This window comes from Chionomys nivalis, chromosome 15 (assembly GCF_950005125.1).
Source record: "Chionomys nivalis chromosome 15, mChiNiv1.1, whole genome shotgun sequence".
In the NCBI taxonomy this organism is placed as follows: Eukaryota; Metazoa; Chordata; class Mammalia; order Rodentia; family Cricetidae; genus Chionomys; species Chionomys nivalis.
In genome coordinates, this window is record NC_080100.1 from 66,810,225 (window position 1) to 66,837,040 (window position 26,816).

At 36.3% G+C, this 26,816-nt stretch overlaps 1 protein-coding gene across 1 annotated transcript in view; it reads right to left on the reverse strand.

Annotated features, from left to right (window-relative positions):
• Positions 1–26,816, reverse strand: part of Kiaa0825 (KIAA0825 ortholog) — a 442,157-nt gene that overhangs the window by 384,981 nt on the left and 30,360 nt on the right. The window contains exons 2-6 of the mRNA XM_057790199.1: positions 19,124–19,239; positions 15,268–15,416; positions 8,921–9,052; positions 4,172–4,340; positions 704–1,373 (exon numbers count right to left, since the gene is read on the reverse strand). Of these exons, the coding sequence (XP_057646182.1) occupies positions 704–1,373; positions 4,172–4,340; positions 8,921–9,051 (970 nt within the window). The 5' untranslated portion in view covers position 9,052; positions 15,268–15,416; positions 19,124–19,239. The remainder of the gene's footprint in view (positions 1–703; positions 1,374–4,171; positions 4,341–8,920; positions 9,053–15,267; positions 15,417–19,123; positions 19,240–26,816) is intronic.

Here is a 26,816-nt window from a genome sequence, read left to right on the forward strand (position 1 = left end):
TTAATGTTTCATAATTGATAATAAAACAATTACATTTTTATTTGTATTTTTCTTCACTGGTTTCCACCATAACAAGAAAGTTTATCATAGTGTTTTCTTTTCTTTTCTTTATTCTTTAATAACTGAATAAAATTAGAAATTTTAAGTCATTTTATTTATATATTGTAATACAAAATAGAGAAAAAAATTAAATGTTTCATAAGGTGCTATACTGCTTAAGCAACTAAAAAATATTTTATGGTAATATTAATTTATATTTAATATAACTGTCTCACTAAAATGTAATTTTTTTGACTTCTAATTTTAGTTAATGTAAATTTAAACCAACTTTCAACAACTCCTCTTAAGTAATACTGTTCTGTTTTTGGAAGATACAGTACAGTAAAGTTCATTCTCTTCTGTTGTACATAGATTTGCACATACATTTATATTTGCATGCACACATATGAGTTTCTTTTAGCTAATACTTTCATTTTTATATGACTTCCAGTTTCAGTATCACTAACAATTTAACAAGAGAAAAACACTTCCATGACTGCACATACAGTAAAGGGAACATGTGAGCTGAAAGCTCATTCATTTATTTTCTGGTTTATCTTGAAGCCTGCAATGGGATTGAACCACATACCAACAACAAGAGAGCCTGAATATTAAAGATGTAAAAGGCAGAGTGAAATCAGACAGAAATGTGAGCATCACTGACCCGAAGCACGCATGGTTCCTCTGTGCTTGCTTGAGCTCTTGACTGTTTTAGCTACAGGAACAGCATTTTTTATGAACTGCAGCTCACAAAAATTTTCAAGAATTTTTGCCATTTCTTCAGTAATTGTATCCAGGTAAGATTCTTTAATGAATTGTGCCATTGAGGATGGAGCTAAAATTTCACATAGTATGTTAAAATCCTCTTTTATCATTGAATATATCGTGAGCATTGTATTTTGGGATCCATGAGCAATTACTTCTAAATCTGAATCTCTGTTGTAGGAAGGAAAGGAGTTTTGCAGAAATTTAGCCAGCAGTCTCTTTTGTATGCTTTGGTACTTGGCAACCACTTCTGATTCTGGGTAGAGCAGGAGGAGCTGCTGCATACACTGACTTTTCAGTTCAATTCTTTGCTGTGAATTGTTGATCTCATTATGGCTTTCTAACCTGCTCACCAAGAAGCGTCGAAGACGTAATCTTATATCATCCCAAACAGACTTTACATCCACAGGGGAGTAATCTTCAACAGAATGCAGACATGTCCTGGAGAGGAAAGAGAAAGAGGTCCCACCTAGGAGTGACAGGAATGAGATGTTGCTCTGACAGGAGAGGTCCCAGAGTAGATCCAGGATCATTTCTTCTTGGTTTTCTTCATTATTCAATATATCTTGCTGATAAAAGTGAATGACACCATTAGACACGTAATTAAATCTGAGCATAACAAAAATAATTTCTAAGCACATAATTTCATAGTTGATTAAAATTTAGAATGACTGTCCTATACACAACATAGTTTTGTAAGGTGTTTGGGATTCAGTCAATGCTGACAGTATAGAATGTATTAACCACTATGGATCGGCTATTTGTTGAGTTGTACCTCTCTGCACATGCACCTTGTAGCCCTCACTATTCTCTGTGACCAAGCTGTAGCAAAGCTACATTACTAAATACAGAGCTGTTAGGAAAAAATGAGTTCTTCAGGCAAAATAAAATGAAGATCATGTCTTAATTAACTCCTGGCAGCTACTTTTTATGCCTGAATGAATATACTTACTATAAAACCTCAAACAAAATAAAAATCATTAAGATAATTCTAGAAAAAAATAATTAAATATAGTTGGTGCCTAGGAGTTACCAATAGCTGCCATCCTGAGAAATATAATTCAATTCTTTGGGAGATTTCAACTTTCATTTAAATTCATTACTGACAACCATGTTAAGAAAGATTTTTACTTTAAAAATTAATATGAGAATATTTCTGTTGTCTCCAAAGAAATAACTAATTCAAACTGGGATAAAGAAATCAGAAAGGTTTCCCAAAAGATGTTAGGGAATTATTCCTTTAATCTTTCTGTGTTGGTAGAAAACAATGGTAGGTATAAGAGGAATAATAAAAGAACATCAAATGACTTTCTTCTTGGACTCTGAATTGCACATACATTCTCCATACATGATGATTTTCCTAATTATATCCATTTCAGTCACTACCGAAACTAGTTCATATTCTGTAAGGAGAAACAAGCTTATTAGAAAATAAATGGAAGCAAGGCTCCAATGACATAAAAGTTAGTCTGGCTTTGAAATTTCTTATTGATAAAGAAAGAACAGGTATTATGTATAATTCAAGATTGGCCTCCATTCACTCTAAGTACGCACTTCAATGCACATTTAATGTGCTATTTTAATAATTACAGCAAATATCTATATCTTGTTATATAAAAAAACATTTTCCCATATATTCTCTGGTTTATTCATGAGGAAAACTCTATGACACTGATATCTGAAAGCTCTAGGAGTCTAATTTCTGGATAAGAATATCTGGCGTGTGTGAGTGTGGAGTGTGTGGTGTGTGTGGAGTGGGGAGGTGAGCATAGACACTCGGCTTCATCCTCTCTGCCAGGAACCTTCTGCACATCTCTCAAAGCTCGCACTGCTTAGAGCTTTACATAGCTCTAACATAGGAAATGTTCTCATAGAGTCTAGGACCCAGCAGCACTAAGGCAATTCAATGAGTCAGATGTGTTAGATTAGCATCTCATCTTTACATTTCTCTAAGCCAGCTAATAGTTGTAAATATTTGACCAAACAAAAACTAGTAGACTACAGAGGTTCAAGATGTGTCTTGTATGATTACTTAAAACTTGAAAATATCATTCTAAAAACCAATTTCTTACCTAGTTAATAACTTTTGGTAAAGAATAGATATATAAAAATGCCATTGAGACTGACACAATTAGCATGTAAAAACTGATGTTATTTTAATTTGAATCTGTTTTGATAACATGGTTATTTGCTCAAAAATAACATGATCAATTATGTAAAAAAACAAAACATGAATTCGAGCAAAATTAAGTTGACCGCTGATCTGCAGTGAATAGAGAATGACTTCTGTGTGACAGATTAAAAGATAATTGAAATCCTTTGCTTTTAATTAAAAGAGACAGTATTATTACATCAACATGAATGAAATACAATACACATGGCTCCTAATAGAAATTAAAGGAATAACTACATCCATATTTCTTCTGCAAGGCTCCACCTTCAAGAGGTAATGGGTGAGAAGAATTTCCTAAAAGGTTGAGCTTCAGGGCATATAGTCTTCCTTTGTCTTCCTTGTATTACTTCATAAGCATGAAAGAGACATAATAACAACAGACAAAAACTATTTTCATCTGATTCTGTCATCCTAAACCTTAAGATACTTTTCACATCTGCTTTGGTCGCTGCTTTTGATGTTAGGACAAAAACAGTCCTTTTCTCCCTACTAAATTAAATTAAAACCATAGCTAAAGAAATTCTGCTTCCTAAAAATGGTGCTGTTTCTACGAGAATCTGTTTTTGTAACCTAGCCACCCCTGTAGATGTGGGTTTAACAATAACTATTCTTGTTAAATGTTAACCAAAAAAAACTTCCCTCTAGTAGGCAGCTGGCAATAAAGAGTAAACATCAATTAACAGAGGTCTTGTATACATTTCTGCTTCCACTGAAACAAAACGAAGTGGGTATTATTGTAAGTGAGAATACAGAGAATGAGAGGTGTGGGCACACACACCTCAGATACAAACAAGGGGCTCTTACTGTCTGTGGTTTGAGCACAGAGAAAATTAGCATTGGGAAAGAACACAAAATCTAATAATCTGAACTTCTTTGGAGACAACCTTGGATCATATCAGCGTGTTCTGCATCAGCATGCTGCATATCACATTACACGCCACCCAGAAAGGAGGCTATTTAACTTGCATTTCCATACAATTTACTTTGGTGCTAAAATTTTTAAAAATAAGTTATAGAATTTGGCAGGGGAAGAAATATAATCCAAAAATAAAAAGACAAAAACATACCCACAAACCCAAACCCCTCCATAAGACAGGATATTACCAATGCAATAAACATTTACATATTGTAATTCAACCAGTTGTATTCCATGCTTCCCCACTCTACCATAAAACAACATTTTTTTTTTTTTACCATTATTTTGAGGAATGCTATCAAATCTCCATGGGAAATAGATGGTGACTTAGATGAAACATAATCATAGCTAGCTAACCACTTGAAGCAGTCAGTTGTTGTCTGCAGCTGCACATCTGGACAAAGTTTGTCTACTTCAGACTGTATTTCTTCAATGCAATGCTCTATGCTACAAAGAAGAAAAATAATTATTTTGGTAGGATGTAGGCAATACCATCTCACAATATCATAGGTTCTTAAATGTTTACATATGATTGAACACAATCTAAACATATAACTGTTATATGATTGAACACAATCTAAACATACAACTCTATAAAATATCCACATGATGCTAAAATAGCAAGAAATGGTTATTATTCATTTTCATTCATAGTTGGAAATGGTTCAAATTTTTATTGAATTACTGTATTTGGAGAAATAGTAAATATCCAACTACTTGCATTAAAGTATGCATGAGGCCCAGATGTAGTGCATTGCTTACAGTAAACAGAAGCAGAGAACACACCCAATGGCTGTGGAAATCAGAGCCATACCTTACATGCCAAAAGGCCAAGGATGGGACATGCAAGACTGCAATCAATGCAATAGTAAAAGTCAAGAAGCATTTACAGAAAGCTTCGGATTTAAAACACCATCTACACAATATTAATACAGTTAAATACTTATGTTGACATTCAGGTTATTCCAAAACCAAAATACATAAAAAGGCTGGAATAAAACAAATGTTAATAGATATGTATGTAATAATTGGATGAAGTTTAAATTTTACTTTTTCTCTATTTTATAAGATCATACAGCACAAAGATGAGCTGCCTTACTTACAAAAAAGCTTTTTAAAAAACATATTAAATATTAATATATCTGTTTAAAATTTCTACTCATAAATGCACTGTTATATGAATATCCATATATAATTTTTATATCTATGCTTACAAATCTTCTATGGGGCACACTGGTGACCCACATGATGCTGGAATATCTAAAGTACAAGAACAAGAGTGTTTATAAAACATATTACTTTGGCTGAACTCGCCCAAATCTGCCAGTGCTGCAACTTCCTCTTAATGCTATCAAGGAAGATTGTCAGTAAAAAATAAAGTTACTGCTTTGAAAGTAATAATAAATAATTATAAATAAAAATTAATAATTGTTATTAATTATAGGTTCCACATGATAAGACTTTGTGCGGTTTAGTGGCCAAGTTCTACTTATTAAAATTCATGCTTATGTCCCTAAAATTCATTAGGTATGGGTTGGCATAGTAAAGCTATCCAGGAGACTTCTGGACATGAGTGAATTTAAATGAAGTTACCTGAAAAAAAATAAATTCTGAAAATCAAAGAGCACTTTCATGAAAACCAAGAACTTAAAAGAAAAATACTCCTCTGGCCACAGCGGTGGACTTTCCTGAGGGGACGGTAGTCCTCAGAAATGCCAACTCTAGGTCTGATGTGCCCTTTCTTACTTACTGAAGCATTCCCATGGACCTAGAAACATGATGCCCTAGGCATACATCTCAACTCTGGATACATGTATCAGAAGTTTGTATCGTAGGGTCCTTCCTTCAGGTAAACCTGATAGAGTGCAGCAGCAGGATAGTTTCCCTCAGCTCCTCTCAGCTTATCTCTCCAACATCTGAACCTGGGAGGAGGCCAGGAAAGATGCTGAAAAGTATGTGAAGCCCCCAGAGTGTTGGGCACTTCAGTAATTTGTCCAAACACTGATAAAGGGACTAGGCAGGCATTGCAAGGGGCCTCCCTCAGTGCTAGGAACTAAAAAGCTGCACTTGTTTCACTTGAAACTTGTGCTTTCAGCCGCTATAAAATTATCTTGTCAGTCTGTCATTCACACACCAAGCATCTTGTTTTAAAAATGCAATTATTTGATTTCATGTCGACTTATATAAAAGGCTATTTTCAAAATTTAGGCTCCCAATGAAGTATGCAACCATACCTAACAAATCATCTTATCTAACCAAGATCAAAATTAAACATAAATAAATAAATTTAAACATCTCACAGGTAGTATTTTTGAAGACTGTATTTCAAATATTTTCAAGTACGTGTAGGAATCCTGTCAATAGATGTTAGTCTAAGTTTTCTTAAATACCATATGCTGTTATTTTGAATTAAATACTTAACTGTAGAAGTACTCAAAATCTCCTTTAGTAAGAAAGTCAGTTATGAAAACATTACAAATACAATTCAAAGAACAGTAATACAATAAGCATATTTATTGTTAGAACTCAAATATTACTAAAAACTTAAAAAGTCTGACAAATATTAGACTTGCCTCTTTAAATAGCCACAAAACTCAAATTGACAACATGAGCTGCTTTACTGAGATATTTTTACAGCACTGTTCTACCTATTTTTGTATTTTTTCTATTTTTCACTGGAAAAATAAATATTGCAGTAGGCAATTGTATCAGTGTCAGCAAAATTTGATCTAAGAACTAAATACAAGTTGTCCATAATTAGAAAATAGAAGAGTAAAATAAGTCTTTAAATACAACACTATGTGTCTAATGTTCTGTCCCTCTATATCTCACTAAACTAATAAGTTCCAGTCAGCTCAAAACTGTTTAAAGGCTTTGTGCAACTTTCTTATTCAACTGTCTGTGGGTAGAATCCACAGTCCTCAGCCATGTGGAGTATTTACACTATTCAACTGTGGGTAGAATCCACAGTCCTCATCCATGTGGGGTATTTATACTATTTAACTGTGGGTAGAATCCACAGTCCTCATCCATGTGGGGTATTTATACCATTTAACTGTGGGTAGAATCCACAGTCCTCAGCCATGTGGGGTATTTATACTATTCAACTGTGGGTAGAATCCACAGTCCTTATCCATGTGGGGTATTTATACATTTGTTATCAGTTGTGATATGTGTTTAAAGTAAATAATTCATTGCCACTGACTTCTATCCTCAAAAGTACAAGTCACATAGTTTTAGCTTGAGTGGAAACAAAGAAATTAACATGAGAATGACTTGAGAAAATGACTGCCTCTCTTGAAAGGCAGGTGAAGGTTCAGTGACCTCTGGGCGCACTGGTCCATTCTGGTGAATCACTGCTGTGGGAAGGTGAAAGACCCCGTGGCTCATAAAACTTGATGATATTAAGAAGAAGGAAAAGGAATTCACACTTAAGTTGTCAGGGTCACTGTAAGAAATACAGCTTGGAAAATTCAAGCATAAGAAAAAATACTGTATTTAAGAGTGAATTGCTAATGTTCTTTTTCTTCTAAAAGTAATGTGGAAAACCCATATCATACAGATGTTCATTACTCATTCCATGTGCACCACCAGGAGATAAATACAACTGTTAGAATACGAAATACCCAGGGCAATTCAACCGCTGAAGTGTAAGTGTGGCATAACTGATTCGGCACGACATACAATTTTCTAAAAGCTATTCTGTTAGAAGGCAATACATGAGTGCATAAATGATTTATACTCTTGTGAACCATAGTTATTATTCAGTATTTTATTTTTGAAAATATATGTACTCTATACTATTATGTTTATTCTCTAGAGTATAATAAAAACATAATTGAATTTGATGAAAAATAGAGTTGATTCTAAATGTGGTATACAGCACATCCAGCTACTCCCTTCTGCCATCCCTGGTGAAGATCAATGGTCACTTGAGGCTATAGGTTCATTTTTAATATAGGGGCAATAAAAGACTTTTAATGTAAGAATTGTGTCTTATACTATGATTTTCTTGTAAAATCAACATCAAATTTCAAGCTAAATAATAAGTTATGAATGCAAAAAGTTTTAATCATTATTATACTCTTAAATATGATTTTTATTGATCAAGTGGGGGCAAAATAGAGAACGATTTAGCAAATAATGAAGCAATATATAACAAAAACATCATTCAGCGTCTTGCTTTGTTTTGATGGTGCTAAACCAATTACTATGGGAGCTAATCTTTAAAAAAATATTTCCACTAAAAATATAAGTAGCTCTGCAATTTATATAAATGGCTTGTCATCTATTTTGTTTAATGTTCCTTTCATTTCTCTAGTTTATAAACTATCATAAAATACAAAACAAAATGTTACATAACAAATTATTCAGTTAATTTAAATTAAATATCTATACTTAACAGTATGATTATATCATACATGTTACGTTTAATATATATTAGATTATGACAAAACCAAATTCTAAATAAAAAGTTTAATTTTCCCCATTGAAATGAAAAGAAAAGATTTACTTTCTCTCCTTTTTCTTAAAGCATTGGTCTTAAAAACTTAATTAAAACTCTTTTTACATTGTTTTGTATCACGGTCTCAACTATGCTGTCCCCTAGACTTACTACTGTTTTCCTGTCTCTCCATCATCGTGTTGGGAGTATAGGCATCCCTTGCTCTAAAATAATCCCTCTTTCGGGCTTTGTTTACAGCACTTATGACCAGACACCACATTTTATTTTGATCCTTCCACTTCAAATTTAAGTTTTGACCTTATCAGACAAGCAGGAATGCTAATTTCTAAATATATTAATGGAAATCTGGAGTCGGGCATGGTGGCTCAAGCCTTTAATTACAGCACTTGGGAGGCAGGGGCAGGTGGATCTCTGAGTTCAAGACTAGCTTCAAAGTCAGTAATCAATATCTTTCATTAAGTTAATGGTAAGAAAAACATACGATACTAAAAGAGATAATTGTGAATCCAAAGATGATTTGTGAGTAAAACATGGAGACAACTCAGACAGCAGCCATAGTTACCTCGCAGCATTCTGCCCCATCTGTTCGCCAATGTCACTGAAGATCTGCTTAAATTCCAAATCTCCAGGAAGTGAGGTTAATAGAGACTGTAGGTCAAATGAATTATGGGAATATTCATTTAAACTGTCCATTCTGTGAAAAAAGAATAAAAACAAGCAAGTTATAACAAACTGAGGGACGGGGGGTGGACACAATCACCTTAAGTTGTGATGTGGTGCCAAAAGCAATCACTTCCATTTGCAGACAATGAAATAGAGGAATTTGACAACAACGGTTTCATAAAGCTTGTTAGGTTTCGTTTTTAAACGTCATAATTTTCACACTTGTCTGTGGCTTGAAAGCTGCGAAATGCCAAAGACAGTCCAAGCTCCCTGCTGGTTTTCTCACACCGGAACGATGCCGAACAAACTACAGCAGGGTAGCCATTCCTGAGGGCTTGCACAGCTACCACTGAACACCCCATCCTTGTCGTCACAGACCTGGATGCTGCATCCAGCTCTCTCTACATGGAAAAGCAAACGATCTTCCAGGAGCTCGCCTAGCATTCCTTTGACAACAGTATCATTGAATTCCTTAAGATACATGCAAAGGAACTCACAGAGACTGTAAAAGCATGCACAGGACCCATACAGGTCTAAGTCACATGGGATCCTATCACTGGGAGGAGAAGTGGACACAAGCCTCTCTCCCTAACCCAGAAACTCTCTTCAACTGGTCCACTGGCAAAGAAAAAGTAGTTTCCACCAACAGAGTCTTTTTAGGTGTACAAACCAGACTTAAGGGCAAGCCCCATGCCCAGCAGTAGACGGTCAATACAAAACAAACTAAATGCTTTTTGGAGAGATTTTTTTTAAAAATCTCATAATGCATGGTCAGGGCATTTTCTTTTAACCCAGTATGTCTTTTGTTTATATACTATGGTTTCTGGTTTTGTGTTTTTATGGGATTTCTGTGTGCAAGTGTGGGTGTCTCTTCATCTGTGTTTTTCATGCTTTGTCTTGGCTCTTTTGTTTGTCTGTGTGCTTGTTTTGTTCTATTCTTGTTTGTTTTTATCTTATTTTTAACTTATTTAGATGCATGTTTGTTTTCTAATGAGAGACAAACAAAGAGAGTGGATTTCGACGGATAGGGAGGAGCAGAGCATGTGGCAGGAGTCGGGTGGGAGGAAACTTTCATCAGAATATATCATGTGCAAAAAACCCATTTTCAACAAGAGAGGCACATGTGTTTTCTCATTATGAGCAGTTTAGCCGTTCATTCATCCCACATTCATTCATCTGTGTTTGATGGAGTGTGATAGGGTTTGGAATGTAGCTATGTCTTAATGTCCTTGCCTTTAAGAAATTATTGTTTAAGCAAGAAAAATAATTTTAAAACATAAAGGCATGTATTTCATAAAAGATAACTTTATAAGAAGAAGAGCTATAAGTCAAATGAAAATTAGGAATAAATAGGTTAAAAGTCAGAGAGTTGGGGTAAGGTCTGAACTATTCTAATTAGGAATATCAATGCAGATTTGTAAAGTACCCCATGTCTAGGAGAAAAAACCTGGAGAAGTTGTTGAATAGAGAAAAGAAAAAAAATTGGTTTCTTGATTACTTTGCTCAAAAAACTTATAAAATCGCATCTGCTCAGATTTCGCTGATGAGAACTTGCCATATGAATCAATGTGGAAGCAGATGTAGCTAAGAAATGCTGTCTTTTGGCTGCGGAGCTAATTCCAGGAAGCTCCTTGTTCTGGGTGATGCTATGGTTTAGACTTTAAATGCCATTCCCCAAGCACACACATGCGAAAGGCTTGGTCATCAGACTAGTAATACTGGAAAGGGGTGGAACGTTTAGGTAAAACATAGAGGGAGGAAGTCCGGCCACGGTGGGCATGCCATTAAGGAAAATACTGAGGCACCGCTATCAAGTCTCTCGCTGCTTTCCAGGTGCGATATAGTGAATGCTCTGCTTCACCGACACTGCTTTCCAGGTGCGATATAGTGAATGCTCTGCTTCACCGACACGGTCCCCACCATGATGGTCTGCCTTACCACAAACCCAAAAGCAACAGAGCCAGCTGAAAGAATGAGAACTTTAAAACCATAAACCAGAATAACTGACCCAAGAGCTCGGTCGCAACAACTGAAAGCCGACAAACAGATGCAGATCTTCATCACCCTGCCTTCTGCCAATGCAGTTCTTTCCAGTAAGTCAATACTTCCCTTTTATTTAATTATTTTTTTCTCCAAGTTTCTTAGACTACAGGCCACATAAATGAATGTGGAAAGTCTTGAAAACGGGCAGAAGTAATAGGTTTCATGAACTGAAACATGAACTGAAAATCAGGCTATTTCTGCAGCATCTGCCTATGCTGCTTTCCACTTTGACTCTGAACACAGATGTGCTCTTTGCACCGTGCAGGCCATCAGAACACCCAGGGCAAATGAACATCCCTGAAACACCACAGCACAGATTCAAGGCTACTGTATGTTATGAACTGCAGTGGTCTTCCTAGGCATCCAATGTTTTCTCCTCTTACAGAAACTCAACAGCTTACACACAAAAACTTTTCAAAAAATTTCTTACTGTTCTTCCTTAGCATACACAAATACGAATCATCAAATCTTTCTATTGTGTTGTGCTAGAACTTTTTATCTTAAAATTGTTGACAGACAGCAAGGTGTCCCAGTAAGAAAGTGCTCACACTGATGAGACTGCTGACATGATTTTTGGGAGAGAACCAATTCCTGCAACCTTCACATTCATGCCACCACACACACACATGCACACACACACATGCACACGCGCACATGCATGCACACTAAACAGATGTAAAAAATAATAAAAACTTTATTGAGTTGCTGACCTAAGTTTTATAACAAATTGTCACATGAAATTTGGTTCAGAATTAGGACAAAATTAACAACAGTTTCTGAAGCATCCTTCTGCCATTTTATAGTGGGCATTTATGTGAAATTATATGTTTATATGATTCAGCTATGTCCCCCTGCATATATACATGAAGAAATCTAAGCATTGTAGTAAAGGTATAGAGCTACCTGAGATGCTCATCAAGAGGTGAATGCATACAAATAAAGCATTTAGAGGCAAGAAGGAATGAAATTATGGCATTTGAAGGAATATGGGTAGAATGGGCCATCAATAATGATAACCAGTTAAGCAAAACAATCAAAATGTGCCTTTAAAATGTGGAGATTGTATTTTTAAAGAGACATGAAAGTAGAAGGGGAATATTTGGGGCAAAGGGTTGGAGGAGGATCAGCAAGAAGAGGAAAGGGTACAAGAGAAGGACTGGGAGGTTAAATGCCATCAGTGTAGTGAAATTTAGGATTGAGTACAATCTACACATGGTAATAAAGATGGAAAAAAGCAGTGCCCTCAGCACTACAAAACGAAACAAAAACTACTTCAAAATAGCACTGTACAGCTGGGCGCTGGTGGCGCACGACTTTAATTCCAGCACTTGGAATGAGAGGCAGGTGGATCTCTGTGAGTTCAAGGCCTGCCTGGTCTACAAGAGCTAGTTCCAGGACAGGAACCAAGGTACAGAGAAACCCTGTCTCGAAAAATAAAATAAAAACAATGCATGAAAGTAATAATTCACTAAGCTCTTATTTGATATCTAAATACTTTAAAATGCTTAGGAAGAAAAGTAAATTAAAAATATGAAAGTATAAGCCCCAGTTAGAACATATTGCCAAGACTCATCCTGTGGTCAATAAGATATTCTGTTTTGCTTCTTACATGTTCTAAGATTCATTGTAGTTAAGAGCATTTTTATTCAAAACCACAAAAGCATGCCAATCATAGAACAAAAACCAAAAACAAGATACTACCAAAAGAAGAGAACACCAATTTCTGACATCAGTACAGACTAAAATGAGAAAAAGATAATGTTTATATGAAAGACCAGGATAAATCCAGACCCCGTAGCAGGAGGAGTAGAGCCAAAAATCTAGGTTAGCCAGTTCAGTGACTTTGTTCCAGGATCTGGCTGACCACAAAGTTAGATTATAATCTTGAGAACAATCTTGAGAAATGGAGAGTTAGCCCCCTGTGATTATCACTGATATTTTTGGAATCTTCTAATGACGCCCTCCCTATCCCCTTTGGGTTGTAGTTTCTTCCCTTAATTACCCCTTCTCCCAGCTACTTGAGGTTGAACTCCTCTACCCCTGAGTGGGATATGAGTCTTGGCCTCAGCGCGCTGGTTCTTGTCAATAAACCTCGTTTGATTACAGCAAGGACGGTCTCTTGTGAGTTCTTGGGGGGCCGTGTTATCCCGAGACTTGAGTCTTCCAACTCTGGGGGTCTTTCATATATTTCAGATAAAAAATTGAGCAGAGAATAATTATGGAATTATTAATGCTATGAAGAGGCTACTTAAATTTCTACCTGTAGTCTATTATATATCATAAGAAAATAATATTTTTATGCATTTAGGTATATCCCTTTCAAATGTTCAGGCTTAGCAGTTGAGCATGCTGACTGCTCTTCCAGAGGATCCAGGTTTGATTCCCAGCACCCAAATGGTGGCTCACAGTCATCTGTGAATCCAGGTTTTAGAAGACCCAATACCATATTTTGGCTTCCTAAGGCAGCTAGCATGTAGGTGGTGCAGATATACATGTAGGCAAAGGACCCCCAAACACAATAATATATATTAAAAAAAATATTGAAAAATTTCATGTTTAATACAGTAAGAACAAAGTGATTATAATGTTTTATGCAGTACATTTAATAACAGAAACCTAAAAGGGATTAAATAAAATTCTATTGTTTTGATAGATCAATGGCAAATTGCTTTTGTTCTCTTTTAGAGAAAAAACTTGCTCTGTAGTCCAAGTTCCTTGGAACTTCCTATAGCCCAGGTTGGCCTTGGACTTACCTTACTATGTAGCCAAGGTTAGACTTGAACTTGCTATACAGCTCAGGTTGGCCTTGATCTTGCACACCAGAAGAAAGCTCAATATTCAAAAAGTTGGCATGACATGTACCCATGCAAGGCCCGAATGCTTTTGTAAACAGTTTATAACACCCCGAGTCCTGTACAAATGCTGACTACTTGCCCTAACTGGGGCCAAACACCTCAAGGGAGAACTTAATTCTGAAGATTATTCTTACTTAGTTGTCTTGAATTGAGTCATCTAGTTACAGATTATTTGTTTAGCATATAAAGGGTTCTCTTCTGAATAAAGAAAAACACTGACTCAATCTTAGTCCTTTATTCCAAAATGAAAACCATTTTCTTCACTTTTAAAATTACCATTTTCTAATAATTTTACTTATGACTTTACATAAAAGTGTATATTAAATGTTGAACACCCCAATATACAAAGGGGACAAGGAGTGAGAATATAGGTTTTAACAAAGCTTTTATCTGTTTATTAAATATCATATTATGTTTCGGTGCTTATTCTTACTGGCTTGTCATCAGGAAAAACAGTAATTTGATATAAGAATAAAATGTCTTTTGCTAGTTGATGATATATCATTAACTAGAATCATCAACTAGATGGAAAGTATAACTTTAAAAGTATAACAATTTTTAGAACTGCCATTCTGTAATATTGCTTTTAAATTTTCATTACATCTAGGCCAAACATCTGCAGAAAAGTTTGAGCTCTGGAAGAATTCTAACAGTTCACCAGCAACAATTAGTATGAGTGCATTATGAGCAACCCAAGAAAACAACGTAGCAAAACAAAGGGATGTGAGACATACTGTAATGGTCTGTCCTGTCCCTTTAAGAGACAAGCCCTGCCCACTCCCTTCCAGGTCCACTGAGCAAGTGGATCTTCCTTCCACTCCCAGCCTGAGTTCCTTCTTTTCCATCCTTTCTGTCTCTCTCCTGAACAGGTAGCTCTTCTCCTTACCTCTCCTCTCCCCTACCCTTCCTACCTCCACCTCTCTCTTTCTCTTTCTCTTTCTCTTTCTCTTTCTCTTTCTCTTTCTCTTTCTTTCTCTTTCTCTTTCTCTCTCTCCTCTTCCCCCTTCTCTCCTTCCCCATTTCCCCTCCATAACCCACTAAGTAAATACCCACTTTCTCTGCATGGCATGCCTACCCATCTCTGTCTCTCACCAGCCACAGCTCTTCCTGGGACCAACTGACCTGCCGAGGTCTCTTACCTGCCAAGCAGCTGCCCCTTGTGGCCTGCTGCCTGCTGCCACCCCTCAAGGAATGGCGCCATTTTATTTTACCACTACACATACAATTCAAAGAAGTTCACAGAAGAGGTTGGTGTCTCATTGGTCATTTACCATGTTTTAAAATAATAAATACCCTTCCAGGTTATACTTTTTTAAAACACACACAATGACAAGAATTCTTATTTTACCTTTTTTTGTTTGTTTGTTTCTTCTCTAAAACTCTTCCGTCATGACAAACCAGTGTGTTGTTAAAAGGAAAGAACAGCAGATCTCTGGGAGGAATCCAGGAAACTAAGTAGGAAAAGGAGACAATGCCGGCAGTCTTGTGATCTCTCCCCTGTGGAAAAGCACAGTTAGAAGGGTCACAGGCCTGTGGTCAGATTGTGAAACAAACAGACCCACAGGATCTGGTTGACATGAATTCCTCCCATTCAGTGCTCATCTCTGAAAAGGACTGCAGCTGCTAATGAACACGGCAGGGCAATGTTGTGTCGGGATTAATCCCAGACTGCTGAGCAAGCTTGAGTAGCATTAAATCTACATAAGGAGAGTGAATCCTGGTTCTGCCAATTTCCATATGATCTTGTGAGTCATTCAAGATTTGGAAAGGAAAAGAGTTAATGTTTTATTTTCTAGAATGGTATACTTAGATTTTTGAGACTGCAAGATTGAGATTGCATTCTGCCAGAAACTGGGGAAAGGACACATTTCTGAATGCCCCAAATCAATTCTTTCACTAGACCCAACTACTTTGCTCTTTGATATCATTTTCCTTTTGAATTCTTGATTATTTGCTTGCTCAAATGAGACAAGTCTCACTCTGTTGCTCCCATGGGCCTAGAACTCCTGGGCTCAGGTGATCTCACTGTCTTAGCCTGAGGAGCTGGGATCATGTGATCTTCCTGTCTTAGCCTGAGGAGCTGGGCTCAGGGGATCTTCCTGTCTTAGCCTGAGGAGCTGGGATCATGTGATCTCCCTGTCTTACCCTGAGGAGCTGGGATCAGGTGATCTTTCTGTCTTAACCTATAGGTCTGAAGCTTCAGGAATTTACTACTGTGCACCGACAGTCATTTTCAATTCTCTTACTCCTTCCCTAGTCCTTATATGGAGAAAGCTGAAAGAAAACCAGTGCTTAACAATAAATAATAACAGGAGAGAAGAAGAGGTGTGAGAAAGCAAGACATCCTTTCTTTTAATAGGCAGACTTCCCATACAACTTCCTACACATAAGTATCCTGTGGCCAGGGTCATACGTCATGTTGATTGATATAATATACCATTTCGCCCTCACTCAGGTCCCTCCAAATTCTCCCATATGCCCCCTCCTTACTTTCTTTCAAATTGATGGCCTCTTATTTTCATAAATTGTTGTTACATACATGTATACAAATATATGTGTACACACAGATACTACTAAATGCATAAATACAACTTATTAATTCTTATCCACACACATCAGGTTTTCCTTCAAAAACTGTCATGTGCTCAGATAACAATTACTAATCATTATATAGGTTCAAAATGTCAATCTAAATCTGGTGAAGTATTCATATTAACATACTATTAATATATATTAAGATATTTCAATGTTGAAAGAAAGAAAAAAAAAGCTAGAAAAGTCAGATATGGTGATCTCTATGAGTTCAAGATCACAGTGGTCTCCATAGTGAGCTACAGGATAGCCAGGACCACAAAGACTAGAAACCCTACCTATATCAACCATACCCCAAAAGACCAAACAAACAAACAAAAAAATCTTCAATGTATCTCCACTACTAACGATTTATATATCTATGCATATGAAGGAGAAATTGACAGGTGGTGTGGGATATTTGTACACTGTGGGAAGATATATTGTTATGGTTTGATAAAGAGTTGAATAGTGAACAGCAAGGGAAGAGGTATATATGGGACGTCCAAGCAGAGGGAGGAAGTAGGAAGAGATAATTGAAGGGCAGAGGAGCTGCAAATAAGACATGGAGGGAGTCAGACATACAGAATAAAAGAAAGATGAAAAGCCACATGGTAAAACATAGACTAATAATAATAAAAGCAAGTTAATTTAAGTTATAAAAGTGAGGGTGAGAAGCCTAAGCTAAGGCCTACCTTTCATAAATAATAATAAGACTCTATGTTATTACTTAGAAGCTGGCAGCCCAAAGAAAAATCCAACTACAAACAGGACCAGTGAGAAAACACACTGCACCTTGGCAAGCAAAGAGAATTAACTCTCATGTGATAAATGAGTCACAAAACTGGTACTATTGTATTCTTTTCAATATACTTCTTTTTCTATAAATATTTTCATTTTTAATAACTCTTTATAATCTTTAATATGACACTCCAGCTATTTCTGATTTTAAAAGAACAGTTAACCAGGATAACACAAAAATGCATTTTAATTTTATCATTCTTGATCACTCAGACATCTCATAATTTCAAAGTCATAATTATCATATATTTTCTCAATAGGACAAACAGTGTTATGAGCTATGGGGATAATGAATTTTCAAATACAATAAAATTAATTTAGAAAAGAATATGTGAATTAATATTAAACTTAAGTCATGGGGCACTTTTAGACAGCAGTTGTACCATGCCACAACTGGGAATAATCCAAAACAGTTTTGAGACATTAATTACATTTTAAAGGAATTATGTTTTAATAATTAGATAATAAGGATTTGAACATAGCACATGTCTTGCATCAAAATGGGTGCTTCTAAAAGATTTAGGATCTTAAGTATGGTCCAAGGGTTTAAAAATTTCTCTTAAATTATTAATAACATTAATTAGCTGACCATTCAGAATAATTTCCCTTAAATTATTAATAATGTTAATAATCTAGCCATTCAGAATGGTAGTATTAAAACACTAGTACTAGTATTAATTAGCTTTGTATTCATTTGATGAAAAAGGTCTATTTATTTGAGTAGTCTTTTATGACTTCTAGGGCTTTAACTCATAAATTATCACTAGCTTTATTTCATCAAATATCTGTTTGAACTGATTAATAAACCTTTAAGGTCCTTGCTTTTTAAAAACCAACAATCAAACAAAATCCTCTTTGGAAATCCCTTCAGTTAATATCCAGTTTTGTTTGTTATTCAGTTTCATTTTGGTTTGGTTTTTGGTTTTGTTTGAACAACCATGTGCTTTTACCATATCCAAACCCTGAGCAATCTGGTTTTTGCCTCTACTCCTATAACAAAATGAGAGCATATTTTTCAGTTCCCACCATACTTAGTCTACTTGGTACTGATGACTGCCACTCAGTAAAATAGTCTCCTCTCTTGACATTTTACTAAACATTATGCCTTCCTTTTTTGTTGTTGTTAAATTGTTTCCCGGGTTCCTGCAAAGGAACGCCTGGTACAGAGCTGATACAGCGTGGGGTCTGAAACAGCTTTCCTACTCATAAACAACTCTCCAGTGTCAGAACGTCATATGCATGAACTCAATTTCCAAGCATGGGATGAAGGCGAATATAGGAAATAGCAGCGATAAACCTATCCACTTAATTTTAGTGTTCTAAAAGAAGTGCATGGATCCCATAGGCTGACGCCTGTATAGCATCCTAAAAGAAAGTGCATGGATCCCATAGGCTGACGCCTGTATAGCATCTTAAAAGAAAGTGCATGGATCCCATAGGCTGATGCCTGTACAGGAGCACTTCCCTGCCCTTGAATTACTTAATTCTATTTTCATTCTGTAAGATTCACAGTAAACTCTTTCAGTGCTCCACTACCAAACAGTGACTATTTTTGATTAGCAACAGTGGTTCTTATAAACTAAGTTTGTTGATGGCCGCCCTCTCTTGTCTTTGCCAGTACATTAAGAATCCTTTAGCTTTATGATGAGCTTTATGGGGCACTTCCCCAAATACATTCTATCCCTCGAGAAAATAGCTAAACTGAAACATCTCTCAGATCCTCTTCCTACTCTCCTACCCATAAGCAGACCAAAGCAGAATTCTCTAAAGTAGGTCATGATCTTCCATTCCAGAGCGCATACCCCGGACCTGGAGGACAGGAAACTGCTTACCTGTGATGTTACAGTCTCTAGCACCCAGGCTTCGCTCAGTTCACCTAAAGGAAGTCACCTCTGAAGTCACAGACACACAAGTTTCTAGCATCCAAGCTTTGTTCAGCTCATCTAGTCTGTAAGAGATGAAAGACAGACATTTCCTTCCTGTTATAGCAAACTCTCTGTATGGCTAGCCATACAGATATAAACCTCCCCATTCCTTCTGCTCTTGGTTCTGAACGCTTCCATTTCATATTCAATTTGTATTGTACAAAATGAAATTTTCATTATTATTAATTTGCCTTTTGTTAAAGGTAGCCATAAATGTAAAACCAATAAAATGAAAAAAGCCATATTTCCTCCACATACATATTTCTTACTTTAAACATGTTTACTGAGCATTGGCAGAGCTGTTGTTCGTAATTTTATTTTAATGGATTTATTGTTTGCCTGCTTTGTCTTTTATTTATGTTTTATTTGTATTTACAATATTTTCTGCAGAGACTTTATAAAAATTTCTGTGGCCTCATTGCATAATTTCTAAAAATCTTAATTCTTCTTTTATGGAATCGCCTTTCCCACACACACTTCGTGCTGGAGCTCCAGTCCTCTTTTTGTTCTACCTGCCTATGCTAGGTGGCTTCTTCCAATGACCATCGTCGTGCTGACCGGCCAGAGACTGCCTCCATCTCTAGACCTTCAATATGGATTTTCAAGCATTTGTACCAAATATTGTACTAGACAGTTGTAGAGGTCTAAACCAACTCATAGTCATTTCCTTAAAGTGGCTTCTCTTTGTCCATTCCAGGTGCACCACCTACACAATGCCTCTGTCCTTTGCCCCTTTATCTTAAATTAGGCATCAAAAATCTATACAGCCTGTATTTTTTATAATGATTTTAGTTAGGAATAGTTTTTTGTTGGCAGAAGGTTGCTTGTTCATTCCCAGATGCCCAAAACCGAAATAATCACACAGAAACTATATTATTTACAATACTGTTTGGCCAATAGCTTAAATGTATTTCTAGTTAACTCTTATATCCTAAATTAATTCATCTCTATTAATCTGGGTATCGCCACATGACCAGGTTCAGGCATCCAGCATCTGTCTCTGGTGGGCGGCTACATGGCTTCTCCCTGACTCCACCTACTTTCTCTTTCTCTGTTCTTTCTAGCCTGGCTATATTTTGGTAAGCCATTGTCCCAAAGCAGCTTCTTCATTAAACAATGGCAATAAAATATATTCACAGCATACAGAGGGGAATCTCACATCAGTTTTTATATCACTGATGTTTTGTTTATAAAGATAAAATACAAAACAAAATGAATATGCCACAAAGCCATATGTGGTCCAAATTCTAAAGCATTTGCTATCAGGACAGTTATAATATATCCACCAGAGGAACAAGTGGCTTGGTACTTTCAGCTCCCCACTTTCTCCTGTTCTCTTCAACCTCCAAGGAAGATAAAGGCATTTTTACATTGAGTTCAGTCACCCACAGTCATGGATTTAATCAATCATGGCTATATAATGGCAAAGATGTTCAGGGAGCAACTCATGTCTTGAGAAGGTAGCACGCCTAGAGAACACACTGGGACACAATCCTCAACCTTATTTTATCATCGTTACCCTTTTCATTTGACCATTCCATGTTGTATTCGTGTTAATCATTGCAAGTTATATTAGTTACTTTCCTCATTAACACAAGAAATTACCAGATAAAAAAACTTAATAGAAGAAAACCTTTTCTTAGATTGAGGGATATGGTCCACCGTGGGGGGAAAGGATGGGCGCTGGAGCATGAGGCAGCTGAGGGCATTGCACTCAGCCTGGAAAGCAGAGTGTTCGGTACTCGTTAACAGCGCCCAATCTCCTTCATTTCTATCAGTCAAATGGCATCTCAACATTCAAGCTGGGGCTTCCCTACTTAATTAAATTTCTCTAGAAATGGCATCCCAGACCCACCGAGGGAGGTGTCTCGTAGGAGATTCACAAGACATCTGTTAATTAGTCTGACGGAGCATTATATTATAGAAACTTTTGCATTTCAATCTGGTGGTACTGAAGTATGGGTCATCTGGAATTACCACAGAAAACATCTGAAATAAGGGAAGTTTTTTCATGTTAAAATATAAATGCATCACTTCCCTCCTCCACTTTCTTCATCCAACCTCTCCCATAAGAGCCCTCTCAAATTACTAACCATTTTTGTTATTGTCTCTCTCTCTCTCTCTCTCTCTCTCTCTCTCTCTCTCTCTCTCACACACACACACACACACACACAAACGTGCACGCACACATACATTCAAATACACATAAATATATACAACAGACTCACTTCATTTAGTGTTACTTATATCCATATGCTTTCAGGATGATCAGTTTGTATTAATCCAATTAGGGGGCTCATCCGTGGGGAAAACTATTTGTCCTGTCTACACTTAGCATTCCTTTATTGCCTGTAGTTGTTTGTTGAGGGGTGGGTCGTGAGAATTCTCCATTTGTGTTAACATGTTTATTATTGTTGTGCTTGTTCAGGCACCATACTATTAAGGTATTATGTATTATGTACTGTATATGCATGTACATACATAGTTTAAGTTTACGGGACTTGGGCTGACAATGCTCCCCTCAAGAGTCACAGACTTTTAACAAAAACTGCAGTATGAATCTTGAAAAATCCCCTTTCAGGAGATGTTGATCATTACAGAAAACCACTACTGATTGAACTGGAAAGAGCAACTGGAGTGCTGTGCTCCGTCCCAGTTGATGTCTATAGCACAAGTCCTGCACGCAGATGCTCAGGGACTATGGCTGAAGAGAAGGTAGGAAGAGTCTAAGAGTCAGGGGACCAGGATATCTGCTGAGACTGTGTCTCCTACAAGTAATAGGAATTAAGGGAAGCCTTCAAGGGACATACTCAGCTCTGGGTAGTCAATGTTAGAATAAAGACCAACTGAGCTGCAGGATATCCAATTTGTGTTGACTCTGCATATGGATACTTGGATCCTGATTTTATAATTTTATCTGGTAGTTTTACTACTCTGAGGGTTTCATACAATATACAAAATGACCAGTTTCTTTATTTCTACTATAGTTCTCTGTGATAATTTAAAACAGTCTTGTGGCTTATCTCTACTAAGGATGTTTCCAGCAAAAAGTTGTATTTAAAGAAGGTACTTATCCTATCATGTACATTATTTAAAGGAAACATTTATAACTATAGTAACAGAATTTGTCTATTATACTTAAACAGAAAAGCTATCTACAGTTCTGAATCAATTTGAATAGCTTTAAAAATCTTTTAGACATTAGTTTTTTAAAATATACCTATAGTGAAAATCAGAATTTAACACTTAAGCTATCAAATAAAAATTAAGGGTAACACCTCCTATCTCTTCCTGGTTTCCATCCATCAGTAAAGAAAATAAATGAAAAAATAAGTATAGAACTAGTCAGATTTTAAAATGCTGTGATTTTAATTATGTGATCTTCCTTTTTATTAGTATTTTCATACACAGCCTTAGCAATATAATTTTGATTCTATAGTTCAGTAGAAGGATGATTCACTGATGGTTAAAACAAATTCATATGAAGCAACTAGAAAATATATTTAAAGAGCAATCAGTGAAAATAAGTGTTGGATGTCTTCATGTTAAATCTAAGATCCTTCACTAATCTTGCTTTTTACTTTATTGGCTGCATAACATATCCCAACAGAGACTCTATCATATCAACATAGTCATCATGAGGCAAGCTGCGAATAATAGAGAATGTCAATGTCAATTTTGCTTTCTCACATTTGCTTCCCTTCACTTCGTCTGATTTTAATAATCCCTGTCAAACCACAAGCCGTTCAAATTATGTTCATGACACAGAAGCTTTCAAGGAGCAGACAGAATCTCAACTTTCATTTAGCAACTACAAAAGAAAGCTGTCCAGCTGGACAAATATTATTTCCACACTTGACAATCTCTACAGTTGAGCATGCATTTTAATTTGAACTAAACCTGCAGGAGTTTGATAGAAGCTTTTTATTTTGTGTAGGTGACGCACAGGATCATAAGACCAATGCCTATAATTGTGGGGAAAGCACCATATCCAGGTTTACCTGTTGGAAGATAAATCACATACCAAAGCCTAGGGACCAAAACCAAACGTACAATTTATATGTAGAGAAGGAATACAGGGGAAAACTTCCTATATTAGGACCTTTAATTACTAAATGAAGTCTAAACGTACATAAAATATTCTTGATTCTGGTTTTTGAAATGTAACTAACTATAATAACTAACCTTGAAAGAAGTTAAAATTGTACTCAAAGTCAAACAGACTCCAATGATGAATTCTGAAGTGATATTTAAAAATCATTTCGGAGTGACAAGCTATATCTTAGTGGCAGAGTGTTTGCCTAGGATATACAGGCGTTAGGTTCAATCCCGGCAATGCAAAAACACAACCGCCACCAGCAACAAAAGTAATTGCTTTGGAACTGACTCCACTCAAAGGGCAACTTACAACTGGGCAGTGGTGATGCAACCCTTTAATCCCAGCACTCAGGAGGCAGAGGCAGATGGATCTCTGTGAGTTCGAGATCAGCCTGGTCTAAAAGAGCTAGTTCCAGGATGAGCTCCAAAGCTACAGGGAATCCCTGACTTGGAAAAAAAAAAAGTCAACTTGATTAGAAAGGTTTTATTTGACAATTACAGAAGTATGGTCTTGGCAAGATACCTGTTGTTGGTTGCTTTACCATTTATTCTTAGGCTTTACTTTTTGGGGGCCCAGCTTCCAAATAAATCAGACAGCGGTTTCTTCTTACTTATGAATACCTGACCTTATCTTGGCTTACTTCTTACCAGCTTGTCTAAACTTAAATCATCCCTACTACCTTTTGCCTCTGGGCTTTTCCCTTCTCTTACTTCTGTGTATCTTACTTTCACTCTTACTCCATGGCTGACTGGGTGGGTAACCCCTGATGTCCTCTTCTCCGCGCTCTTTCATTCATTTCTCCTTCTTCTCTTGAACCTCTTTCCAGGTTCTTTGAACCTCTTTCCAAGTTCAAAATTCTTAATAAATTTATTAAGCATCAGGAATTATCTCAACTTTAATTTTGGTAATAAAATCTGGTGAAGGAGTTTCTTCTGTTCATGTGTTGCTTTCATTGGTTGAATAAAGACACTGCCTTGGCCTAGTTGATAGGACAGGACTTAGGTAGGCGGGGAAGACAGAACTGAATGCTGGGAAGAAGGGCAGAGTGGCAGAAGTCATGGATCTCCTGCCTGAGACGGACGCTGGTTAGAATCTTGCCTGTAAGCCACAGTTACATGGTGATACACATGAATGGAGATGGGTTAAAACTAATATATGAGAGTTAGCCAATGAAAAGTTAGAGCTAATGGGCCAGGCAGTGTTTAAATGAATACAGTTTATGTGTGATTATTTCGAGTGTAAGCTAGCTGGAAGGCTGGGAGAGAACAAAGGGCCACCCTCCTCGTGCAACAGAAATCCATAATATTTTAGCTTAGTCTTAATTTTTTGGTCTCTATTCTGCAAGCCTTTCTTTAGCCAACAATTTTAAAAACAAAAGATAAAATACATCAAATAAATATTACAATTTAGAAAGTTTCACAAATACCATTAAATTATAAGCTGTTGTTTCCCATTGTTCAATGTTACCAGTAAACACTCAGGAGCCAGATGTTGGGGTAAAAACCTGCTAGCTGAGAGAGGCAGAAACATTTTTTAAAGAGAAATGTAGTCTGGTATAAACCCACCTGCTTCCTCCTCCACCAACATCCCATAAAGAGAGCATTTTCCCAAATCATTTCAAACAAAAACTTCTCCAACAGGATGTCCCTCCCTTCTACCCCCTTTCTCTCTCTCTCTCTCTCTCTCTCTCTCTCTCTCTCTCTCTCTCTCTCTCTCTCTCTCTCTCTCTCTCCTTACTCTCTATGGCTATTTCTTGACAACTGGTTCCTTGCTCCACCACTGATTTACATACAATATTCAAGCAGAAAGTTCTTGGATTAAAGGTATGTGCCAGGGCTGGGTCACACCACAACTGGAAACAGGTTTTTCCATAAATAATGCAATCTTGAGATTCATAGTGTGGTAACAGCAAGCTTTCTTATACGATTTCATTCTGGATCATAATATACTTATCCAACAATAAAAACAACTCCATTAAAACAGTTTCCCTATAAGTCTGAATATTGATAAGCAAATTACAAAATTTCACATTTAAACATATTTGAGCTCACAGTAAATGTATTCTCTAAAAAATCTATGAGAAAAAAAAGCATCGTAACTGATTAAATTATTGTGCTTTTTCAGCTTCAGTCTATTCATAGACGTTTATAAGCTTTTTACATTGTATGCATGTAAACATAGTTAACTTTTAAAGTATACCTTCCACTGGATCAGCTGACTATTACAAACATTTTGTATATAGTTAGGAACTATCATGTGTATCATAACATATTCCAATGCAGCTCTAAACTAATTACAACTACCATGGGTTCCACAGAAATATACTTCAATATCATCGAGAAAAAAAATGCTTTCATCATTTTGTGGCAGTTGAGATACAATTTATAGCAGTATTTACAACAAAATTAAGAATTTCACAGTGTTGATTACTATTCTAGTGCTATAATAAAATACCTTGAGCATGGAACTTACAAAAGGAAGCATTTAATTATGGGCTTGCTTACAGTTTTAGTTTAGAAAGTTAGTCCATGATCACAATGGCAGGAATCAGATACGCATGGCACTAGAGTAGCAGCAGAAAAGCCAGGCAGACACTGGGCCTTTCATGGGCATCTGAAACCTCAAAGTCCACCCCACAGCAACACACTTTCTCCAACAAGGCCACACTTCCTAACCCTTCTAGAACAGTTCCACTAACTGGGTCCAAGCATTCAAACAGATGAGCCTATGTGTACTGTCATTCAAACCACCACATTCACTTTTGACAAAATGGACTTCTAAACCCTGTCTTTGATTTTATATATTATATAAGAAATCTGAACCATTATTGGATTTTTTTTTTTCACCCAGCATCTCACACTACAGTAGAGGCTGGCCTTGATTCTGTGGCCATCTCCTTCCTTGGCCTCCTTATTATTTCTTATTAAAAGTATCCAATGACACCCATGTACAACTGATATTATTTAACTGTTGTACTAATGGAAACAGTGAATTAACAGCTATTGTTTCATTTTTTCATACATGTACAAGAAAATTAGAAGTTGAAAATGGAAGAATTAATTTAGAACAACCTAAGTTCTTTAGACTCAATATAGCTCTCAATGTGCCTTCTGTAACTAAATATTAAAATGTGTTACATAAGAGTACAGTCTTAAACAAAATAATGGCTGGCTTATCTAGATGTTTCTAAAACTTATAAATAGAGTTCTATAATTTCTAAATAGTAAAGTAATGCATACTTTCATGAACATATTCTTTTCAGTAAATTGAGGAAAATCTTGTACTACTCATTAAATATGCACCACTCCTTTGGTTGCTATTGTTATTACTGTTGCTAAAGGGGTATTATAAAATAAAAATGTATTATATAACAAACAGTTATAACATTCTACTATTTTATACCATAAATTATTTTTTTGATTTTTGGTTCTGGGGAGGAAGCATATGCCTCACACATACTAAGCAGGTGTTCTAGAGTAGACGGCAGAAGTTACAGGTTAT